Source organism: Ammospiza nelsoni, chromosome 13 (assembly GCF_027579445.1).
Source record: "Ammospiza nelsoni isolate bAmmNel1 chromosome 13, bAmmNel1.pri, whole genome shotgun sequence".
NCBI lineage: Eukaryota > Metazoa > Chordata > Aves > Passeriformes > Passerellidae > Ammospiza > Ammospiza nelsoni.
The window spans coordinates 18,396,141-18,418,643 of record NC_080645.1 but is presented as its reverse complement, the minus strand read 5'-3'; the positions used below and the strand labels follow the sequence as shown (position 1 = coordinate 18,418,643).

Here is a 22,503-nt window from a genome sequence, read left to right as displayed (position 1 = left end):
AGAGATTTTTATTTTCATTGCCAAAGGATTTGGGACTACTCTTCACTGGAGTTCTCCCAAATGTGTTTTGGTTTATAAATCCCAAGGGTTTATGATTCTCTTCACAGGGTAACATGACTGATAGCAAGAAACAATGATTTTATTTGCCTTTTCCCCTCTATGCTGAGCACTGATTTTCAGACACAAATAAGAAAGATAATAATTTATACTCTACATACAAATCTACATACATACAAATATAATCTACATACAAAGGAGTCAATATTTCCTCACTAACAAATATACTCCAACCCCTAGTGAGGCCAAATTTCTCTCTCTGCTTTCTATCAGACCTACACACACCCAATGCACTTTTGTCATCCAACTCTGTTCACATCCCAAATGATAAATGAATTTGTTTCATCTACCAGAAGCAATTCTCATGTTTTTAATAATTTTAAAACTTGATACTGGTATTATTTGTCTGACTCTGGAAGGAACATTCAGAACTGGGAATATAAGCCATTTTACCTGACTATAATAAACATAAAATCTCAAGCACAGGGTGGAAATTTATGAATTAAGATGTGAATATACATCTACACACTCCAGGTATGTGATGAGCACATCCAACCATCATCATTCACCCTTTGAAGCCAACAGAAAATATCTCCATAGCAACTTGCAGTTGCCAACTGTGGCAGCCATTCCCAACCATGCACAAAAAGTTAATTGGCAAGCAAGGATTTATGTTCTTGACAATTAAAGTCAAAATAGGAGCAACAACTGCTGTGTCCTGTGTCAGTGTTCTCCAAAACTGGTCTGAAAAACTCAAGTGATTTGTTTAAAAGTAAACATATGAAGATATAAGTGGGAAGGAAAAATTAGGAATCCATACCTCAGAGCAGCTTTCTTGGGACACAATCCCAACAAAAGACACTGAATGTGTATTTACACGAGCATGAATGTATTTCAAAAGGTGCCATCTACTAACACATAGAAATATACATTTCTTGGCAGCTTATGGGCAATAAAGTTCTTACTGTGTCACAGATCACAAGGTCACAACTCACATCAAAGCTGAGATTATCAAAGCCACTCCAGAGATCCAAGATGCTCTCCTGAAAAGATCTCTTACACATTTAAAGAAAAAAAACAAAACCCAAATCAGTACCCTTTAAGAAATAAATTAAACAAAAAATAAAGTTGCAAAATCCGTCTTCTGGAGTTTGCAATTTAACATATGAGAAAACACACAGCATATGTGATGCAGAAGAGGTCAACAGTGCTGGAAGGCAAAATTATTTCAATTCCTGCCTTATCCCTACCAAGCTTTGCCCTCGCAGCTCCGAGGCACTCTGAGCCTGTTCCTCAGCACCAGGCAGGGTCAGAGAGGTGAGGAAATGCTGCTCTGGAAGGTGAGAGCACCCCAGATCTGCCACAGCCACAGGGAGAGAAAAGATTCTACACAGAGATCAGAGAGGAGCCACGGGACACGGCGTGGGTGGGATGGAACAAACACAGCCACCACCAGAGCCCCCAGCAGCTTCTCATGGCCAGCAGCCCCCAAAAACATTCCAGTGTTTGTTTCTCCACACTTCTGGTGAGTGGACAACACAGTGGAGTGTTGATCTTTTTAGTTTTTTTCTTTTTATTAACCCAGGAAAACAGAAACAATCAAAAAAACCCCACAAAACACCAAAGCAAAAAAAAAATAACCCAGGAAAAATAACACTTTTTTTCCCAGTCTATTTTCAGTGGGAAGACATATGCAGTTGCAATTTCTAACCAGGACTTTAATTTCTTGAAAGTATCTCCCCCTTTTCACTACAAAGCAAAGATGAAAGGTGTTAATTTTTTAGCTACTGGATAAAAGCAAATGCTGGATAATGGTGGAACAAGACTGCTGTAAATACATAAATACAAATATGGATGAAACCTAAATGGATCCACAGAGTAAATCCTGCATTTTGCAGGAAATCATTTAGAAATAAACTGTCTGGTTCTGGTTTTCTCAGAAATTTGACCTAAATTAGAATTTTGGGAGAGTGAGGAAGCATTATTCTCAGTGGTACATTCCCCTCAGCTTCCAGCTGTCCTGGGCCCTGGATGATGAGGAATGAAAGACAAAAGCTGGAAATTCATTTACAAAGATTTAAAACCAAAAAAGTGAGGAGAAAGGAAGATTCCCACCCCAAAAATCTTTGTTTCCCTTCTCTCCAAGCTCTGCCAGGAGTGAGAAGAAAACACTGACACATCCCACCAGGACAGCTGTCAAGGAGAGCAGGACTGAAGGACATCCCATGGCAATCCCACTTTGCTGCCAACACTGTGCAGCAGCCACATCCCTCTGCCTCTTGATCTCTGAAGTCCCCTCAGATCAGTCTGAGGAAAAATGTGCCTCAGGGCAGGCTTGAGACAACAGAATAAACCCAACAAGTATCTGGGAGAAAAGCTACAAAAAGTTTTACTGGAGCACAAGCCCTCGGTGCTTAGCATCAGGCCATTAAAATTCTTGGCAGCAGCTCCCAGTCCTGGCTTGCCAATGGCCCACTTTTCATGCAGCCTATTTTTGTTTAGGGAAAAAACCTGAATATTAAACCTTTCTTCAAGCTATAATGATCAGGGAGATTAGCTCTGATCAGCAGTTTTAGGCCATATGTAAATTCAGTGTCCCTAGGCAGAGAAGCAAACCATGAAATACCCTTCTCTTCTCCCTTTGGCTGCCAGGAACCAGGAGCTGCTCCACAGATCCTCATTAGTATTGGTCCACACCACCTATTTAGCATTCAACAGGTTGTAATTCCTGGGCCTGTGAGGGGCCAGCCTGCAGCTAAGGTACACCAGATTGGCAAGAGAAACACAGTAACAAAGAAACCTTTGCTTCTTTTGGTTTCTCCGAATTAACACTTTTTTTTTAAAATGTTTTCACTCCTTTGGCTGCTGCAGCTCAAGCAAATTTAGAAGTATTTAAGCAGCATCACCACTACCCATCCTCACAGCTTATGCAAAGGCTAAAATCCATAAACTAAGGAAGATTTTTTTTTTCCTCTACTCCAGCATACAGTGTTTAAACCCCTCAGGGCACACCAAAGTAATAGAAGGATGTACCAGCACTGAGCAAATATCACAACACTTTTTATGGAACAATCTATTTAATATAGAGCCATGGTGGGCATGAACAATCTCCCTGCTACAGCCTGGGCGGGAGAGCCTCTCTCCCTGGATGAGGGCTGAGAAAACAATCTCTGCCTTTATCAGGAGATTTGATTTTGTTTCATTTAGGAGAGAGACATCTCCATTCAGCAGCAAAAACACTCTGAACAAAGGTTCTTTGAGAAATGGTTTCCAAATTGTGGTGCCTGGCAGGAGGTGGCACAATCAGCAGCTGGTGATGTGTCTGTGCTGGGGCTGCTCTGAGCACTGCAAGGGCTCCTCTGCTCACTCTGCTTTGAAGAGAATGTTAATAATGCTCTAACTGCTGCTTTAATCTATAGAGCGAGCCAGGCAAACATTCAGAATTTTGATGTCCTTCCCCTACACTTTCCAGTTGGAGCAGCTACTTATAAAGGAACTGACAGACAAATTGTAATCTGCAAAGCAGGAAGAGGGGAAAAACAGAAGGCTTGCCTGCCTGCTTGCTTCCAAAAGGATTCTTCAGCTTGAAGAAAAAAAAAAAATAAAAAAAAAGAGAGGAAAGAAAAATGAGTTAAAACTTTATTCAATAGCAATGAAGCCTGAAGCTGATAATTTCAGCTTTCTGGGATACAGCTGTAGCAATGAGAAAATAAGAGCCCAGAGGATGGATAAACTATATTATCTTAACTAGCAAAGGCAAGCCTTCAAAAAATGAGAATTGGAAAAGAAAAGCTATACTATTAACTTCTTTTTTCCCTGGCTAAGAAAATACGATCAAAATTTCAATTCTTTAGTTCTCTCCTGGTAAGCCTGGAGCACACACCAAGCCTGCTGAAAGTGTAACCTCCCCAAATGAAACTGCCAAATAAGCAAGATTACAACAAGCCCAAGAGGCATGTCTATCTTTTGGCCTTATAATTATTTTGAGTACTGTAGGTTTTTTTCTAACAGAAGCTATGATAGAGTTCAGCTTAAATTCACGAAGGCAAAACTGTTTAAATTAAAAAAACCAAGAAGTTTGCAAAACAATGCTCGCCAGTGTGCCCAAACAGTAATGTCTGCAATTTCATGATCCATTACCCTGTCTGTTCAAACATGCTGATGTTTCTCCTGTGCCTCTGTTTTCCAGGGCCCCTCTCTGCCACAGCTGGGAACCCATCTCCTGTGTTAAACTTTGCCCAATCTCATTTGGGGGCTGCTCATCCCATCTGCACAAAACGTTGACAGAACAAGATCAGAAGTGGCCATGCTATGGTGATTGCATTTATTGCTAACTTTGCTTGCTAAACCTGCATCTGCTTTGATAACCTTGGACAGCAGTGATGGTAGGTAGTGCAAAATCCATTCACTCACTGCCACACCAGAGATATTTCAGTGTTTCAGGTCCCTCCATTAACAGAATTATGTTATTTTAGTGTTATGTCAATTTTTTTCTGTTTCTATCAATATTCTTTCAGTGTCTGGCCACTATTTACCAGAAATTCTCAGAGCAGTTTTAGGGTATGAGCTTTCTCTCCAACACAATTTATCTGAGTAGTCCTTCAACTTGTTCATAGTTTAGCAGAACTTGTCAGACCAAAACCTCAAAGCACTTTTACTTAGCTGCTGCTGGCACTGGAATTACTGTGACTCATGGAAAGCAGATCCCAGATCACAAGAACCCAGATCCCATTTTGCTGGGCCTTAAGACAATGAATTTTTTCTGCCTTAAGACAATGAACTGTTAGTGGAAGAACCCAAAGCAAGTTCAGCTGAAATCCATCACTCATTTTACATTCATCCTGGCTTCATCCCTATAAACAGGAGGAGTAGGGATTTTTATGGGGCAGAGTTTTAAACTGAAGAAGGGCAGGTTTGGTGGGATAATGGGAAGGAATTGTTCCCTGTGAGGGTGGGGAGCCCCTGGCACAAGTTGGAGAAGCTGTGGCTGCCCCTGGATCCCTGGAAGTGTCCAAGGCCAGGCTGCACAGGGCTTGGAGCAATCTGGGATAGTGGAAGCTGTCCCTGCCATGGCAAGGAATGGAATTTCACAATGTTTGATTAAAAAACTTTCCCAGAGATGGAATGGGATCAGCTTTAAGGTCCCCCAAACCATTCCATGACTCTGTGATTCCAGGGCTTGCCTCAACCCCAGCCCAACCCTGCAAAGTTTAAAATTCCTCTGACAGTGGCACTTCCAAAGCCTGTGGGAAGAAGAACCTATTCTTGCATACAGGAGGAAACTCTATATTGTTTAATAGTTTGATTTGCTATTATGTGCTACTGCATAAGTTTTATTTTAATATCATGTAACTGCTGTGATTGCATTTTTATAATTGGTGCTCTGCCCCAGAGGAGAACTTTTTGAAGAGTAAAAAATGCTACCTAGGTGCTGACTCAGAGAATTTACAGAGTGCTTTGGGTAGCAGTACTTAAGCATGAAGCTTTCCAGCAAAGGTACTGCAGGTGCTGAAGAATTCAAACTGCCAGATCAATGACGTTAATTAATGGTTCATGCAACAAAATGTAAAAGAAAATTAAGGTGGTGAATTAAATCCTGACAGCAAAGTCCCATACAGAGTCAAGCAGAGATGCTGACAACCTTCTGAAATTTTGTATATTCTAAGAATTCCTTCTGAAATTTTGTATATTCTAAGAAATCCAGGCCTACATTATGAATCAAAGAGCTGGGATGGTTTTTGCTGCCCTAAATAGGGATGGTTGCCAATTCCATCTCCAAAGCCTCAGATTTGTAGTACAGGGGCTTTTAGAAACAGTGAGCCTGTGTGAATTTCACTGACATTCCTACTGATTTCACAACATGCCAATCCCAGCTGACACAAGGAATTGTCATTTAAGAGAGATCTCTCACAGACACTCCCTTTAACTTCAGATGCCTTCCAAGCTTCTCAGACACACCACGGGCTTGATGGCAAGAAATGACAGATAAAAAACTTTCAAATAACACCTCTTTAAAAATTTAAAGCTCCTTTAAAGAAAGATACTGTGTTTATAACTGCTAATGGTAAAAGAGAATGACTGTTCAAGAGATTCCTTTTTAATCAAACATCATGAAATTCAGATTGTAAAAACACACTGAGACTGGCAATATTTTCAAAGACCAAAGGTTGTCACTATAGATGAGAGACTTCTGCTTGGAGCAACAAATAACACATCTTCATCTGAGAGAAGTGAAAAGGGTTTGATGGAATGAATGCACAGAGTTGGGGGGTTTTGGTTGCTTTTTTATTTATTTTTTAACTTTGGTTTTGGGTGCTTTTTGCCCCCACCCAGCTGGGGAAACAAATCTTTCTTACCTCTCTCTGTGAGATCAGCTAAACTCTGCCCTTTTAGAGCCTAAATCAGCAAGGCCAAGAAATGCAGTTTCCATGTGTGCTTAATAAAATTACACCCTCGAGTAGACTGGAAGAAAATTCATAATATATTAATTGAGTGAGTAATCATATGGCCCCATGGACAAGACCTGCAGTGTATTGCTAATTATTTCATTAATTAAAGTAGCTTTGTCTTGAGGTGTGTCTCTCAATTTCAAAACCATGTTAAAAATAAATTTCCCTGCCAAGTTTCCTGACAATGCTTTTGATGATTAAAAGGAAATGATATTAAAAGTAGACTGCGCTCTTTACCTTTATAATGGAAATCATATTTTGTTTTTCTCTCAGAGATTCCACAGAGGAAATGGAAACATTTTCATCCAGCAATGTACATCTCCTTTCCTGGAGGTGCTGCCATAAGGTTTGCATGGAAAATATTGCTATTTTATACAAAATCACATTTTTTATAATATTCCTGTCTCTTGAAATTTTATTAAATCCTTCTACTACTCATAAGATCATGTTTTACCACTCTAATTTTAGACTAAAACATTCACACTGTTAAAACACAGATTTGAAGCTGGGACAGAGCTGTCCAAGAACACATCCACTATTGTCACCAACATAATTCTCAACACATAGTAATTTCCATTTTCAAACTACAAGTGGCGTTTAAGTATAAGTAAGCATTGAGGAAAAATCAGTTAAAATTCTTTATCCCAGTTATTTTTTTCTTTTACTTTGGAATCAAAATTTTTTGCCTTCAGAACTTTGACTTGTACAATAGAAACATGGACCTGAAGTTGTGTATTTTCCATCAAAAATATTCAAAATATTTTCCTGCTCTGTGCTTAAATCATAGAAATGATGAGCTACATTTGTGTCCCCAAAAATCACTGTCTTGAACATGTATCTGTTAATATTTTCTTCAAACCACATTTAAAAGACATTTCTGCTGGAGTTTCCAACATGTACGAGCAGAAGATGGATTGAAAGCAGGAACTGTGAGATCTCACCTTCAACCTGTCTATCACATTCCCCAAGTGTGAATCGAGCTCAGTATCAGCTGACAGCACCTTTCCCCCTTTCCCTCCACAAGAAAGCCAATAATAAACTTTTCAACATTTCCAGAAAGTTCTTCAGGTACAAATGTGTCATTTTATGAAAGCCTCTCCTGCTTACTTTCAAGCATGTTAGTGGTGCTCTCCAGGAGAGCTTGACATCTAAAAATAAATGTAATTTCCCATCTATTTTTGGTGAACAGCCATGGAAAAGTGCTATAGAGGAATAGTGTAACTGTGTGTGGAAATGAATAGTGGTGAGCAAAGGGGACATTTTCTGTATTTAACAGATCTGATCTGAATGAAGAAGTCAAAGACTTCCTTTTTCTAGAAGTTGTGCTCAGTACCTGAAAGCCAAGTGAACTATTTTGAATATTTCTATAAAATAACACAAAACTTTTATACTGCAAAATAGGTTACTGTGGGGTCATTCTCACTAAGGTTTCCTTTCCTATTGCAATTGCTTTCACTCTTCCAAGGGTACTGTGCAACTCCTTTGTGACTTCATGGGATTGCAGACTGCAATTTAAACTCCCAATATTTAATGGTGGGGAAGGATGAAGAACTGTGAGGGCATGAAATAAAGGGAGAAATTGGAAAAAAAATAAAGAAAAATGTGAACCTACAGTTAAAATATAATTTTAAGGCACTATCTGATAATAGCTTTCAGTTAAAATTGAAATTAATCAGGTTAACCTGAAAGGGAATAAATAATCCTGCCATTGTGCAGTGCTGAGTTTTCCATTCATGTCTCCCACAATAAAAGTAGGATGGATGTGTCTATTGGCACACTGAGGCAAAGCATGCCTGCACTGACAATTTACTGGGTTTTTTTGCTTTGGCACTTGGAGCACTGTCCCTGTTCCTGTCACCTGCCCTGGTGACACCAGCCTGGGATTTACACCCAGCTCAGTGTGAGCACAGGGTGGGTGGGATGGGGCTTCAATGCAGCATCCCTGCCACCAGCCTGGAACCACATCATCAATTTGTGGCACATCATTGCAGCTCCTGGGGATTTATCACCCTTTCCACGAGCCTTTAAAGGATCTGGGTGAAATATGGTGGAGTGGCTGCTGCCAGGCCCCTGACTCCTGCACTGGCCTGCAGAGGGGATGGCAAGGCAATACCCACAAAGGGTGATTTAGAAGTGAATAAACACAAACTGAGGGTTTATACCACGAATAAAGCCTGGCCAGAGGGCTGCATCATGCTCCTTCCCTGCAGGCTGCCACACAGCCATGAGATTTTTCACAGAATGCTTTCCTGCGACCGCAGGATCTTTCAATTTATTGATTACATGGATGAGTTTATCTCATGTGTCCAAAGTGCTCGGAGCTTTAAAGCTCATCCCTGGCTCTTCTGAGAGACAAGAAGGAGATGCACAAAACAGGTGCAAAAGCCCAGGTGCAAAAGGCACTGTTAAGTAAATTTGTACATAAATTTCCTTTTGCAAACAATTACATCCCAAACTGCACAAATTCATTTGAGCCCTTGTTTTCCAGTACCCAGCAAGAACTCCAGTATTTTTTTAAAAAATTCATTTGTTCTTTGATTAGGATGATACTCATTTTTATTTCATGAGCCTGGGCTATAACGCAAAAGGAGCCCAAACTCATCACTGCTCTGTGCAGGGAGCTGTGAGCACTTCACTCCATGAATTGCCCAAGGCTCAGAGACCATCATGCTTTTACAGCCTTAAACATCAGGCATCAATGCTGATCTGGCCATAAGGATGAATTTTGGTACATACATAGTGTGTAACTATGGAAAAAAAGAAGAAAGCTCATTTTAGCAGGAGAGGCAGTGAGCACACAGATCACTTGTGCAGAAAGGCAAAGGAGATTTTTTGTGCAAAGGGGATTTTCTGTCTGGGACTGAAGCTGGTGACTCATTTCCAGCCCTCCCAAGCAGTTCAGTAACTCCACCTGTGCACCTGCGCTGGTCTGGAGCCTTCCCTGGGTTTAACTCCATTCTGCTGGAAATCAGAACTAACTGAACCCTGGAGCCTCCTGCCCCCACACGCTCCCATCCCAGACCCAGCCCGAGGGATCTGCTAATTGCTACACACGAGATTATTTGAATTTCCTCCAAATGCACTGCTTCAACCACACTTGCATACCTGAGAACCTGTTAATTACTTGCTTTAATGGGTTATTCCTTTCCATTTCCAGCAGGCAGATTACAGTGGATGTACAGCTTTGTCTGCCATCATGCAACAAATTATTAGTAAATGCAAATCTGTACCTACACAGTAACTAAAATATCCCAGAATCCCTAATAAAAGATCAGATATGTGTCTATATAAGCTCATCTCTCTGCAATATATGCACATCATACATATTAAAAAAATAGATATATCTATACACACACACAATAACCATATTCATATACAGCTGTATTTTATTCCACACAGATCTGTGAAAAATTTCCTACTGGGATATACAAAGCAGCTGTGCATAATTAGCCTGGCTGCTGCTTGGCTTCTGCTTGGAAATTCAAATATTGACATTACAGATGTTTCTACCTAGTTCCCATCCCTTACATTTACAGGCCAGATTACAAAGGGTTTTGAGGCAGCGAGCCGAGTTTTGCTGAAATGCAGATGATTAATCCCAAGAAAGGATGGCTGAAAGTTTGCCATCAGCAAGTTTTCAAGTTTGCCCAAGACTGAACATATCTGTAAGAAAAGGAACTTGGAAACTGCTCTGCTGAGTTATACCCAAAGCTGAGCATTCCATCTCCAGTAGGAAGGACTGGGGAAAAGATGTGAACCAGGCTGGTTTAACAAATAAATATTTATTCTTTAGCTTCCTTTGAGTCAGAGCTTCCTCATCCACAGTTTCACTCCAATTTATTATTTTGTTTTCTACAAGAGCTCGTAGCAGTAAGTTTCATAATTAAATATGTAACATTTGACAATTCAAATCTCCTCTAAATCTGAATATTGCTGCGAGTAACAGGGCTAGGAATCAAAAAACTTCAGGTTCAAACTTTAATTTTGAGATAGTTTTGAGGTGAATTTTCTGAGATATTTCTGTTTGCAGGTCAGATCTGTAGATACTTCTGAGTTTATACTGCAAAAACCCAACTCAATAGAATACCAAGAAATAAACATTTATGCACAACACTGAAACTTCTGTGACAAAAATGACTCAAGTGTCACCCTAACCCTGGTGCAGACAGAATGAGAAGACTGGAAACTCCAGATTCTACTTTTACCTAAATAAAAAATATTATATCCTTTACTATCCTTTTCTAATTGTTCTTTGTGACTTGAAAAAAAAAATTAATCTTTCAGCAAAAAGATAGCTTGTAAAACACCCTTTGATTTCCCTCTGTCCCCTGGGATTTATAGGTCAAAAGAAAGAAGAAGACTTTGACATTTCACAATTTGATTCATTTTACAGCTTTGGCAACCTTCTTCTGCAACAGGCCAGCAAGGATTGCAGGGCACAAATAAAGAGAATCTGGAAAACAGTACCAGAATATTTGAAATGTATCAAAGCTGGCAACAGGTGTGTAAAAGTCAATGATGCCAAATTTATTTTTGTCACTTTGCTAAGCCAGCTGGGCTTTTGTTTCTCTTTTATGGACTCTTTTGACTCCATCTACCATATACAATCCCATTTGTATTAATCTGTGTATTAAACTTAGGGTAAGTATTAAAAAAATCAAAAACAACAGCCAATCAATGAACCTGGCAGGTTGTTCTAAATAAAAAGGCACCATTTCAGCACCAGTTTTCATTTACCTGAACCACTACACTATTTTCCAGAGTGAAATGATATTCAGCCCCTTCCTTTTTCCAGCTCCACAAATTACTATTTTATGATACTGCAGAACCCTCTAGGCTATTCTTAATTCCTTCTGTTTCCTCTCTAAATGTCTCCAAGTGTCCCTTTATTTCCAGCAATTATTTATAGACATCTGTCAGTCCAGGCTCCTTGGCTGGGATGCAATGGATCCAGGCTATTTTTGCAGCACAGAAAACAAGTTACTTTCTTTAAATGCAATTCTCAAGCAATTTTGCTAAACCACTGCAGTTAAGATTTTACCCCACTGGGTTTGCAGCACACTGTTGTAAGTCACATCATGTCAGATGTGTTTAAAATAATTTCTGTCAAGTGCCTCCAGCAAGAGAAATGAGGTGGATGCCAGGTTCATTGAACCCTCCTCCAATTTCCAATCTCTAAAAGTGAGATATCCAAAGGTTTCTGCCTGCCTGTGGAATCCATGGGATTGGGGCCACCCTCATTAATGTGCTCAGGTGAGGCTGCTGACAACACAGCTCCTCAACCCTTGAGCAGGCAGCTGGGAAAATCAGAGATCTACAGGAAATAAACTGGGTCATAATTCAGGAAACAAAAACGTGAGAAATCAGCAGTGCAGCGAGCACAAAACCCATTACAGTCAGTCCAGAAATTGCCATCAGTGTCACTGAGCCAGGCTCTGCCATTATTTTCCTGGTACAAATGTGCTGACTGCAACCTCATCCAGGAATGGGAGCTGATATAAATATAAAAACAACAAATCAAACTGGTTCTCCTGTCTTCAAACAGTTTCTACTGGTCTTCCAATTCATTTATTTATGATAAAAAGCCTCCAAGTCTGCAGTCCCTGCAGGAAAAGGCCTAATAGAAATCTCAGCGCATCTGTGGTCACTTTAAGCACACATTTGAGTGTACTTTGATAGGATTTAACTCTGGGCTATTTTCAGAACGATAACAATTTTCCCTGAAAAGAGCTAATTTACTGTAACTAACTATATTATTAAATTTCCCTAGGAATGATATATCAAGAAATAAATCTGTAGCAATATCACCTAGCAGTCACATATTTTATCATTAATTATAAGGTCTGGCAAGCCCTAGCTTGAAATTCAGCTGAATACTCATTGTAATGTAGTTTGTGCTCTCAGTAATTATAGGCAGGTTTTGCCTCTCCAGGAGTGTGATGGCACATAAATTGTAGGTGTCCAAATAACCAGTGGTGTTTACTGGGAGCTTAAAAGTCACACACACAAAAATGTGAATGGACTTAGCAACATAAAAAAAAAATTATTTAAACACCATCCAAGCCATCCTCACTGGGACTGTGCTCAAAAGGCTCTTTAATTATTCATAGATTAAATAAATACAAAAATCATACACTGTTTTCTCCAGTTTTGGTGGATTTATATCTATATCAGATAGAAGAGAAAAAAAGAGTCCTAAAAGGGGCTTGGCACAACTTTTCACTGTAATTTCTGTGTTTATGTAATTTCTGAGCAACAGAAGCAAGAATGTAGCTTTAAGACAGAAACACATTGAGTTAAAAACAAAGAAAGTTTGGAGTTTTAGAGTTTAAAATATCAAAAAAAATTAAAGTAGTTACAAAGGTAAACCAAAGTTCAAAATTCAGAATTTTAAGTTTGTGTATCATAACAAAATTAACTAATAAAGCTTACACTATGAATCCATAAAATGAAATATTTAAGTGTTGGATCAAAAATATAAATATCTTTATTAACAGCATTTTATTAATCAAAAAATCTTTAAAAGGTCTTATAACTAAGGATCTTATGACCTTCTGAAGCATGCTGTGAAGATGTGACTGAAGTCACCCTTCCTACCTATATAGAAGAAAAATAAACATCATCATCTAAAAACTCAGAGATCCCATCTCTAATTCATTCAAAATTCCTTCAAGATTCCCATCCAAATCCTTCCTTTTGCAGCTTCAGCAATGAAATGCAGCACAAGTGCAATGCAAAGGGAAGGACTCAGGAATTCCACTTGCCAACACATCAGGATTCCTCTCAAGCTGTGCAGTGCAACCTTTGACTTGGAGCAGCACGACAGCTGGGGGGGCCCTTCAAGCCCAGAATATTCTCTGGTAACCTCTGTGATAAAATAGCAGAGCCTGATGAATAATTTGAAGATTTGTGCCAGAAGCTGGGAAGAACTATGGAAAACAAGGCCAGGAAATGGAGGCTGAGTGGGTGCCATCTGCACAGAGAGCTGTGACTGATTCCAGCCCACCCTGATTCCACAGGTTCCATCGTGCACAAAATAATTCTGCAAGCATTGGTGCTCTTGACACCAGGCAAATGAGGTTATGAAGTTTAATGTGATGAATACCTGGAGGGTAAGGGAGGGAAGGTAAGGGAGGGAAAGTTGAGAAAAATTATTCAAACTTTGGCCAACAGGAAAGACAATCAAAATGCTAAATGATACCTGAGTGAGTACCAAACAGCAATAGGAGAAAATGGATGAAACTATTACAGAAGAATTCACTGGAAGGTGGGCTGAGAAAAATCTCTACTGAATCAGAAGTGTAAACTTCAATATAAGGAGTGGGAAGGAAAGGAAAACAAGGAGAGTTTATGGATAATAAAAATAGAGGATTGCCAGTTAAAAAATGTACTAGAGACCTACAAAAGAAAAGAGAGTTCTGCTGGCAGCTGTATTCTCAAATATGAAACATTTCTTGTTTGGCTGAAAGGATCATCAATATCTTCATTACATGTTTATCACAAGTTAGGTAAATAAACATTTACCTCAAAAATTTAATCTGTTGAAGGAGCAGCTTGTAATGTATTTCATACCCACAGGTTTTTAGATATGAAGAATTCAATGTGAAAATGCAAAATTCACCAGAAAGCGCACAGAATATAAGGGAAGAGTTTAACTTGGATGGTTATACCCACATTAAAACTTGAAACCGTATCGTACTCTTGCAGAATTTCCTCATCAGACAAAATCAACAGGAAATTTAATCAGAACATTTTCCTTACTCACTTTAATTATCAATGTGTTTTTGTTTTGTTGCAACGGTTGTATCTGCATTTACAACATCTGTTTATCAGCATTGTTCAGTATTTCAATCTCCCTACAACATTAGTCTAATGTACTTCCCATTTATTTGTGTTATTTACCAGACTCATGCTACATAAACAAATAAAAACAACCCTTCCAGTACCTAAACTTACAGGAAAAAAAAAGTGAAATTCCCACTCTGCACAGAAATTGCTCATGGTATTTGGTTTGAATTTTAATCATATCCTAGGGGCTGTCTTCCATGATTCCAGAGATGAAGAAAAAACATGAACCTAAATCAAAGCTCCTATTTCCAACTAATTTCTGGGTATATTCCTTTTACTTTTTGTTACTGCAGAGACTCATTTTTCAAAAAATTATTACCTGTTGTCCTTAAGTTGTACTGCTCTTGCTTCTTTTCACAGAGGAAGAATCCAATGAGCCACCAAATCAGCAAGAAATCTTGTACAGAGTGACAATAATGCATTTATCAACAGAGGATTTGTTCAGGCTCTGTCATATTCACATTCTCTGGAAAAATCCCTTTGCCCAGGATTTTTCTCCTGCGAAGCTGAGAAGCCTCAGAGGAAAAGAAAGCAATTCTTATCTCATTTTCTTCTCCTGTGCTGTGCTCACATGTGGAATGTGTTTGGAGATTGTTTACCCACAGGTGATTCTTCCATTTGATTCTGCTGTGAGTTGTTTTGACTCTTTGGCCAATCAGGGCCAAGCTGTGACTCTGGAAAGAGTTTTCATTATTATCTTTTTAGCCTTCTCTAAGTATCCTTTCTGTATTCTTTAATATCATATAATATCATAAAATAATAAATTAGCCTTCTGAAAACATGGAGTAAGATTGATCATTCCTCCCTGCCGTGGGGACTCCTGCAAACACAATAATTTCCAGAGCTGTGGGTGGCTGGCACTCACCTGTGGCAGATCCCTCCATGACGTGCCCAACGTAGGGGCCCTCCTTGAACATGGGCCTGTTGTCGTTCTGGTCGATGACCGAGACGTCCAAGCGCACCGGCCCGTCCAAGGTCTTCCCGTTCATATCCACCACCTCCACCTCCAGCTGTGGGAGCAGAAAAAGGAATCGAGTCATGAGGTCACTGTCACAGTGAGAGGAGATAGGAAAAAATGAGTTCTGGTGAGCGTTGGTGTGGCCAAACCCTGCCAAAGATGTCACTTGCAGCCCGGTCTTATGGACCAGGCTCAGGGAAGATTTCTCCTCCAAACAAAGGAAGGGACAGATGTACATTCAAACTGAGATATCCCCTGGCAGCTTGAAGTTGCCACATTGCCCAAAGAATTAAAAAGCTTTAAAAAACCCCAAAGCTTTAAAAAACCCCAAAAAACAAGACCCCTTGCAAAGTTGATCCTACTCATGTGAAGATTTGGTTAGAATTTGTTTCTTTGCTTTTATCAAACACACTCCAGTGGACACACATAGAATTATCATGGTAGAATTGACATTAATGCTCACCCAAAAGCCTTATTGAAAACAAACAGAAAACAAAACCATGAAAACCAACCAAACAAACAAACAAAAAAGCAGGAATGCTGTAGACATTCAGACATTTTTTCAATGGTGACGGCATGAAGTGTTTGTCAGGCCATTTTCAGATTTCTCTGGGTCTTCTAATCAAGTGTGGAAGAATGAAAGAACATCTTCAGTCTCAATCAGGTGGGTGTATTCACAAGCTGAAGATTTGTTTGGACCTTCTTTACTTCCAAAAACTGGACAGAAACATCCTGTTGTACATCAAACCCCCAAACCATCTACAGTGCAAGGCCCCAGTGAGTCACCAGGGCAAACCACGCCAAAACTTCTTAAACAACAGAGAAATCAATTTAGATTGCAACTGTGTGCTATACCTGCAGTTCTCTCCCCTCACAAGAAATCAATAAAATACAGCAATAAACATGTCTGAGACACCACTGTCATTCTCACCTGCCCCCCCCATCCCCAGACTCTAATGGAGTTAAGCCAGCCAGAAAATGAACCTGAGCTCAGATGTTAATATCACTCTCTCCAGTCTTTCCTTGAGAAAATGGAGCCAGCAGGGGCTGGAAGTCTCTGAGCATTTTGTTTATACTGTTAATTTATTCTTCATTGCCCTGTCTTATACCTGTAAGTTATTTATAACTTAGTGATAAATCCTGCTGGGAAAGAAATAGGTCAGAATCCTAATTCCTTATTAAAATGGATGGCTTATTATCACCTTTCTCTGTTTTCTGTTATGCTTATAAATACCTTCCACTTTTTTAATTCAATGTGTTGGGTGTGAGTAGGAGTATTTGTTATGAGTGAGACACCTACTCACAGGCACTGTTTGTAAATAGTGTCACAGTCCATTTTAACATCTACACACTGCTTAGCCTCACATGCCTGGAAATTGTTCTTGCAAACCTTTCCCAAGCCTTATTTTTTATTATATGGATTAACATCTTAAAGGCAGACAAACATTCTGGTTGGAATGGTTCCAGCAGCTTTGGCACAGCTGAAGATTTCTGGAGCAGCTCCCCTTCAACTTTTGGGGTTGTTCAGCTCTGAGCTCCAAAGCCAATGCAGGAATCTTTGCCACGGGATGTGATGGGAAAGGAAAAGTGATTCCATTCCTGAACTACATTAAAGTCAGATACAGTTTTAGCTACAGCTGGAAACTACTGAAAAAAGAATCATAAAATAATTTAGCTTGGAAAGGACCTTAAAGTTCATCTATTTCCAGCCCCTGCCATGGGCAGGGAAACCTTTCACTGGAGCAGGTTGCTCCAAATCCCACCCAACCTGCCCTTGAAGCGTTCCAGGGATGGAACATCCACCTCATCTCTGGGCAAACCACATCAATATTTTACCATCCTTATTTTAATTTCCCTCTCCCAGTATCTAATTCAAATCTCTGTTTGTTCAAAACCATTTCTCTTTGTCCTATCAAAGCCCTGCTAAATGTTTATCCCCCACCCTCCTGTTATCCCCTGAAAAGGGCTCTAAGGTCTTCCTGGGGCCTTTTCTTCTCTTTACATGCAAACCACAAAGGATAATCAAGGCTTTAGGTGAAATTTTACACCTCACAGCACAAAACTCCGTGATCAGATTTGGGGCTGAGCACCCCAAGTCTCTGAGCTCGTCCTTAGAGGAGAAGTGTACCTCTGCTCATTTTTGTGGCCTCCTCTGGACCCACATCTCCACATCATCCCTGTGCTGAAGACTCCAGAGCTGGAGACTTTATCACAGTAAAACTGACTCATCAAAACCATGTTAATTGCTTTGGGAAGTGAAAGAATAGCAATATTTCCCTGTGAAATTCCAGGAAATTAATTTTCAAATTCAAGATAATTTGCTCCTAATCTATCTCTCAGTATCAAGTGACTGTGCTGTTCATTGGAAAGAACAAAGACTTTGCTAAATTTAAAAAACTGCTTCAGCAGCTTTATCAGAATTGTAAGTCATTTAAAACAAAGGCTGATCTAACACCAGTTTTTGGGGTTTTTTCTCAGACTTGCACAGATTAAAGAAAAAAATAGAGGATTCTTTTTAATGACTGAAGTAGATTTACTTTATCTTTGCCAAGTCCACTGCATCTGAGAGGAACTGTCCAAAAAATTTGGCATGACAGGTCTGTAGGAACAGCTACATGATATCTTCTTCATTTTATTAAGATTGTTGAGGACTTTATTTTATTCATCTTTGTACGATAATTTTCAATCCTGTCCTAATCATTGAGTTAACTCACCAGCTCCTTTTAAACCCATTCTACAATTTTTTCAAAATAAAAACCTGCAGCACTGAAGTTATGGCCATCATTCTTTATATGACCAGTTTGTGAAAGAAGCTGTCTGATATTTTATGTAGCTTCCTCATGAAAATCTAACAAAACAACCCAAATTAAAACAAAACCAAAAAATCAATAAAACCTGCTCACAAAATAACAGCAGAAGTAAATTGTTATTTCCAAAAACACAACACATGCAAGTGAGAAAAGCATTCAAGTAAAAGACAATATTGGCACTTTGAACAGGCTGTAAATAAAACCAGGTGGGAAATGAGATTGTCCCAACTAACAGAACTGTGAGATTTCAGCCTTTCAATGCAGAAGGCAAGAAAGCTTCTCTGGTCTTAATGTAAAACTTGGCTGATGTAGGAAAAATACTGAATTAATTCTTTTGATAACAAGAAATTGGAATGGCACATTCAGAAAGGGTTTAAGTTCCTACCTGACTATAACAATGCAGCTCCAAGGACATGTGCTAAGCATAAAGACAGATTTGAAGAAATTGAAAGAAAAAACCCCCGCCTGCAGAGTTCTGCAGCTGTTTATTTTGTGAAAAACTGATGCTTTCCCACTTAAAATTATGGAATTATGTTCATGGGGGTAGAAATGAACCCAAACCATGAATCGATGATGATGATGAAGTCATGCTCATCGTCATCTAACCTGTGATTTTCAGCAGCTCTTGAAGCTAAATCCCAATTTCATTTCTGACACAAGCGTACATGCAAACCACAAAAGATAATCAAGGTTTTGGGAGAGACTTTGCACCCCACAGCACAGAACTCCATGATCAGATGCAAAGCAGACTTTGGCTGGTGCCCCTGATCATTTGATCACTGATCAAATCAGGCACAGCAATGGGACAGGGAAAAGCATAAACCCCCAAACTGCAGGCAGGATAAAATCTATTCCTATCTGGCAAACTCCCACTGAACCCTCTCCCTTCTGAAAATGGATTATTTCAAGGCTTCCCATTCAATTTCCCTCAGCATATGCAAAGCAAGGATCTTTCATCACCCCAAATATAATGATCTCATCAGAAGTTAAGCTTATTCAAAGTTGCTCATTTTAAGCTTTCTGCTTTATTTTAAACAGTCTTGAATCCTTTCTACTCTGCAGTCAGCAATAACATTTACATGAAAAGATAACCAGTCTCGTTCTTACCATTACTTCAAGTAATTTCAAAGGTTTCTCTTCACAGAAGGGTTGTTTTCATTCATTTATTGCTTTTGGTGGAATGATCCTGGAGAGCCACCTTCCTTCTCTGCATATAAATGTCTATTTTCACTTTGCAGCCAGCCAGCCAATGGCCCACATAAAATTATATCATAAATTTGGAGATTTTTATAAGTAAATCTGGAATATCTTTTAGTGCTTAATTATCTTTAAAGCCTAAGACAGGTTATTTAGTCATTACCTGCCATCTAATTTTAATTTCCAATTTGTTGCCCACAGGAATGTTTCTCATGGAAGTTTTCCATTTGTTTCAACAGATGGTTTTTCTACTTGTTCCTTATTTCCAGATTCACAGGAGCACTGCACCATCCAAAATACTGCAACACCACCACGTGCCCCAACCTCAGTGATTCTAATCACTGCTAGATTTATTTATTGATCAGATTAATTATTGAAAATACTTGTTAGGTTTATTTATTATCAATTTTTTAAGTGTGGATTGACACTAAGGACTTATGGATCTTTCATTCAGGCAATTTCCTGGTAAGAAAAGAAAATTTGGCCACATCTAGGTCATAAAATGTAGTAAAGAAATTCTCTTTATAGTGCAAGGTTGTAGTAAAAACTTTATGCAATTACCTAACAAACACAACTCAGAGAAGACAATAATTCAGACAACTAGAAACTAATTACAAGTAAATTTTCCTGATTTAAGAGCATGAATAAAACATGAGCTAATTGTTATATTGCTCCATAAGAGATGGAGGGAGAGGATGCCAAACAAAAATAAACAGTTTTTCAGAGTTAAACAGAATTCTGTCGACCACCAGAGTAGAACTGTACAGATGATGGCAAACCCAGCACCATTACCTGCAATTAGAGAATTTCACCTGCACTCAGAGCCAGAGCCAAGGTGGAAAGGGATTAATTAGCCATGTAAATGCTCCAGGAAAATCTTCCACAGGCTTCATTGCTACTGCATCCATCTCAAACATTAATTATTACACAGTTCCTATTTTCTTAGCAGAACTATCTCTTAACTCTGTGCATTAATTAAACAACTTTTTTTAAAAGTCCAAGACTTCTATCTCTGCAAAGTGACAAGGAGTGAATTCTTCAGCAAGAGTCACTTCATATTTGATCACTTCAGATGTAAAGGTTTGTAAATGCATTAATAGAAATTTTAAGGAAAGAAAGAGGAATCTAATATTATAAACAGTCAAATATGTGCTTTTATTTCTGGTTTTTAAGGCAGTGGGCATAATATTTTAATAATTAGTCACGTCAGTGGACTCAAACGTCAGGGTCTAAATCATATTTTAATTTGTGAAGTATAACATAGCAAGTTCTGCCAAATTTATACACTTTTGACAAAAAGGACCTTTTGCCTTTCCAAAGCTCAAGTTGCATTTGAAACTGTCACCATGGGGGTTTTTCTGTGACTGTCAAATCAACATTCCCAAGTTATTTCAACTGTTTTTTCTTTAAACAAAACCAGCCCAAGTCAGAAAGCTCTTAGAGCCTTAATTAAATTTAATTAAATAACAGCTTCCTGCACATTTTCCTCATGATTTTTCGTGCAGTAAATCTCTCCATTGTTCACCTTTCCTTTGTAGGGCAAAGCACAACAACATTTTCTTGGCCATTTTTCAATCAGCACAGGCCAGTTCCAAAATCTCCTTGTACCTGCAGCTCCTGCTGCCTTGAGATAAGATCACAAACTCTTTTTCAAGAGGAAAACCTGGCGCTGGCAATCCAGGAAAGCCACAATATTCCTGGGAAATTCCATCACTGGAATGTGCTCCTTGCTGAAAAATGAAGCCACAATGCCATGCATTTAATATTTTTTGGTTTTAATGTAGTAAATTGCTCCATAGCTGGAAACCAAGCAATTATGAACTCATTATCTAATTGAATGTATGCACTGTGCCACCATTAGTGTCACAGGAAATGCATTTTCTTCCCCAGCTGTGTCTCTGAATCACAATATTGTTTAAAAAAGTGTTGTTTTCTGTACAGCTTAAAGCCTGGAAATTTTTCTCTGTTCTAAGTATAAAATGGCCCCTTTTCCATGAAAAAAATCACAGAGGAGGAATATAAAAAACCCAAAATTGTAGAGAATGATGGCATAAAGTGCAGAAAAAATACATTAATTACATACTCATAAAAATCTTATACCGAAATGAACTGTGCCTTATGTTCAATTCTAAAAATTATTTTGATGTTTTTGTCTCATTAAAATATAAAATAAACAGTTTGGGATTTTATAGAAGATTTTTGTATATCAACTGAAAAAATAAACCCACAAAATGGATAACTTCATCTCATAGTTTTTACCACCTATTCCTGAGGCTGGTTTTAAGTTATAAGAACAAAGGGGTCAGCAAGCAGTAATTGGTATTTTCAGGGGTTTTTCAAGTCAGTTTGGGCCAGTCAAGATTTACTTGTGAGTTCTTGTGACTGTTAATTTAAGATTTCTTATTTTAAGGTTTAAATATTTTTAATAAACAATTCTTTGCAAGCATTATAAATATTTTATACATATATATATATAATATAAATATACTTTTGATATTCACAGAACATTTAAGATTTTATATAATATCAGGCACTAGTAACCAGCAGTTTTCCAAAGCTCCTGTCCATGTTTTCCCCCAGATGTGTCCCTGTGAACTCCAGTCCCCCTGAGAAATGTCACTTTCTAGGACACAGTCAGGCTGCATGAGGGAAAACTGGGTTTAATGTCATGCAAAAAGTCACAGGAACAAAGGAACTGGGAGCAGAGAAGGGAAGATTCTGACATTATCCCAAAATTCTCTCTTCTGTGGGCAGGAGATGGGATGGCAGGAGCTGCTCCAGGATCCTGCCCCCCTCACAGAGCAAATGGGTGCATTTACAAACCCTCCAAAACCCACAAAATCCCCATTTTGGGATGGACACAAAGCAGGTCTGAGGTGCTCAAACTGAACTATCCTGATTAATTATGATGGGACCAACAGCCCCAGAGTGTTTCAAAAGAGAATCAGTCGCAGAAATAAGATAAGCAAAGGGTGGGAGACAGAGATGAAATGACTTCGCCAAAGCCACAGACCAGACAAAATTTAAATCAAGCTTGAATCTGGGTTTTTGATCTCTGAACACAAGACTGATAGAGATATTCCATCTCTTGCTGAGCAAGTAATGTAAAATTAGATTTACAAAGATTATTAAGCTACCAACATGTGCACAGTGTGATTTTTCAAAGTGCCTTATGAAACTGGAT

At 38.9% G+C, this 22,503-nt stretch overlaps 1 protein-coding gene across 2 annotated transcripts in view; it reads right to left on the bottom strand.

The window, feature by feature from the left end:
• Positions 1 to 22,503, bottom strand: part of CDH13 (cadherin 13) — a 442,261-nt gene that overhangs the window by 172,401 nt on the left and 247,357 nt on the right. For both annotated transcript variants that reach the window (XM_059481271.1, XM_059481270.1), the window contains exon 6: positions 15,220 to 15,364. In XM_059481271.1, the coding sequence (XP_059337254.1) occupies positions 15,220 to 15,364 (145 nt within the window). The remainder of the gene's footprint in view (positions 1 to 15,219; positions 15,365 to 22,503) is intronic.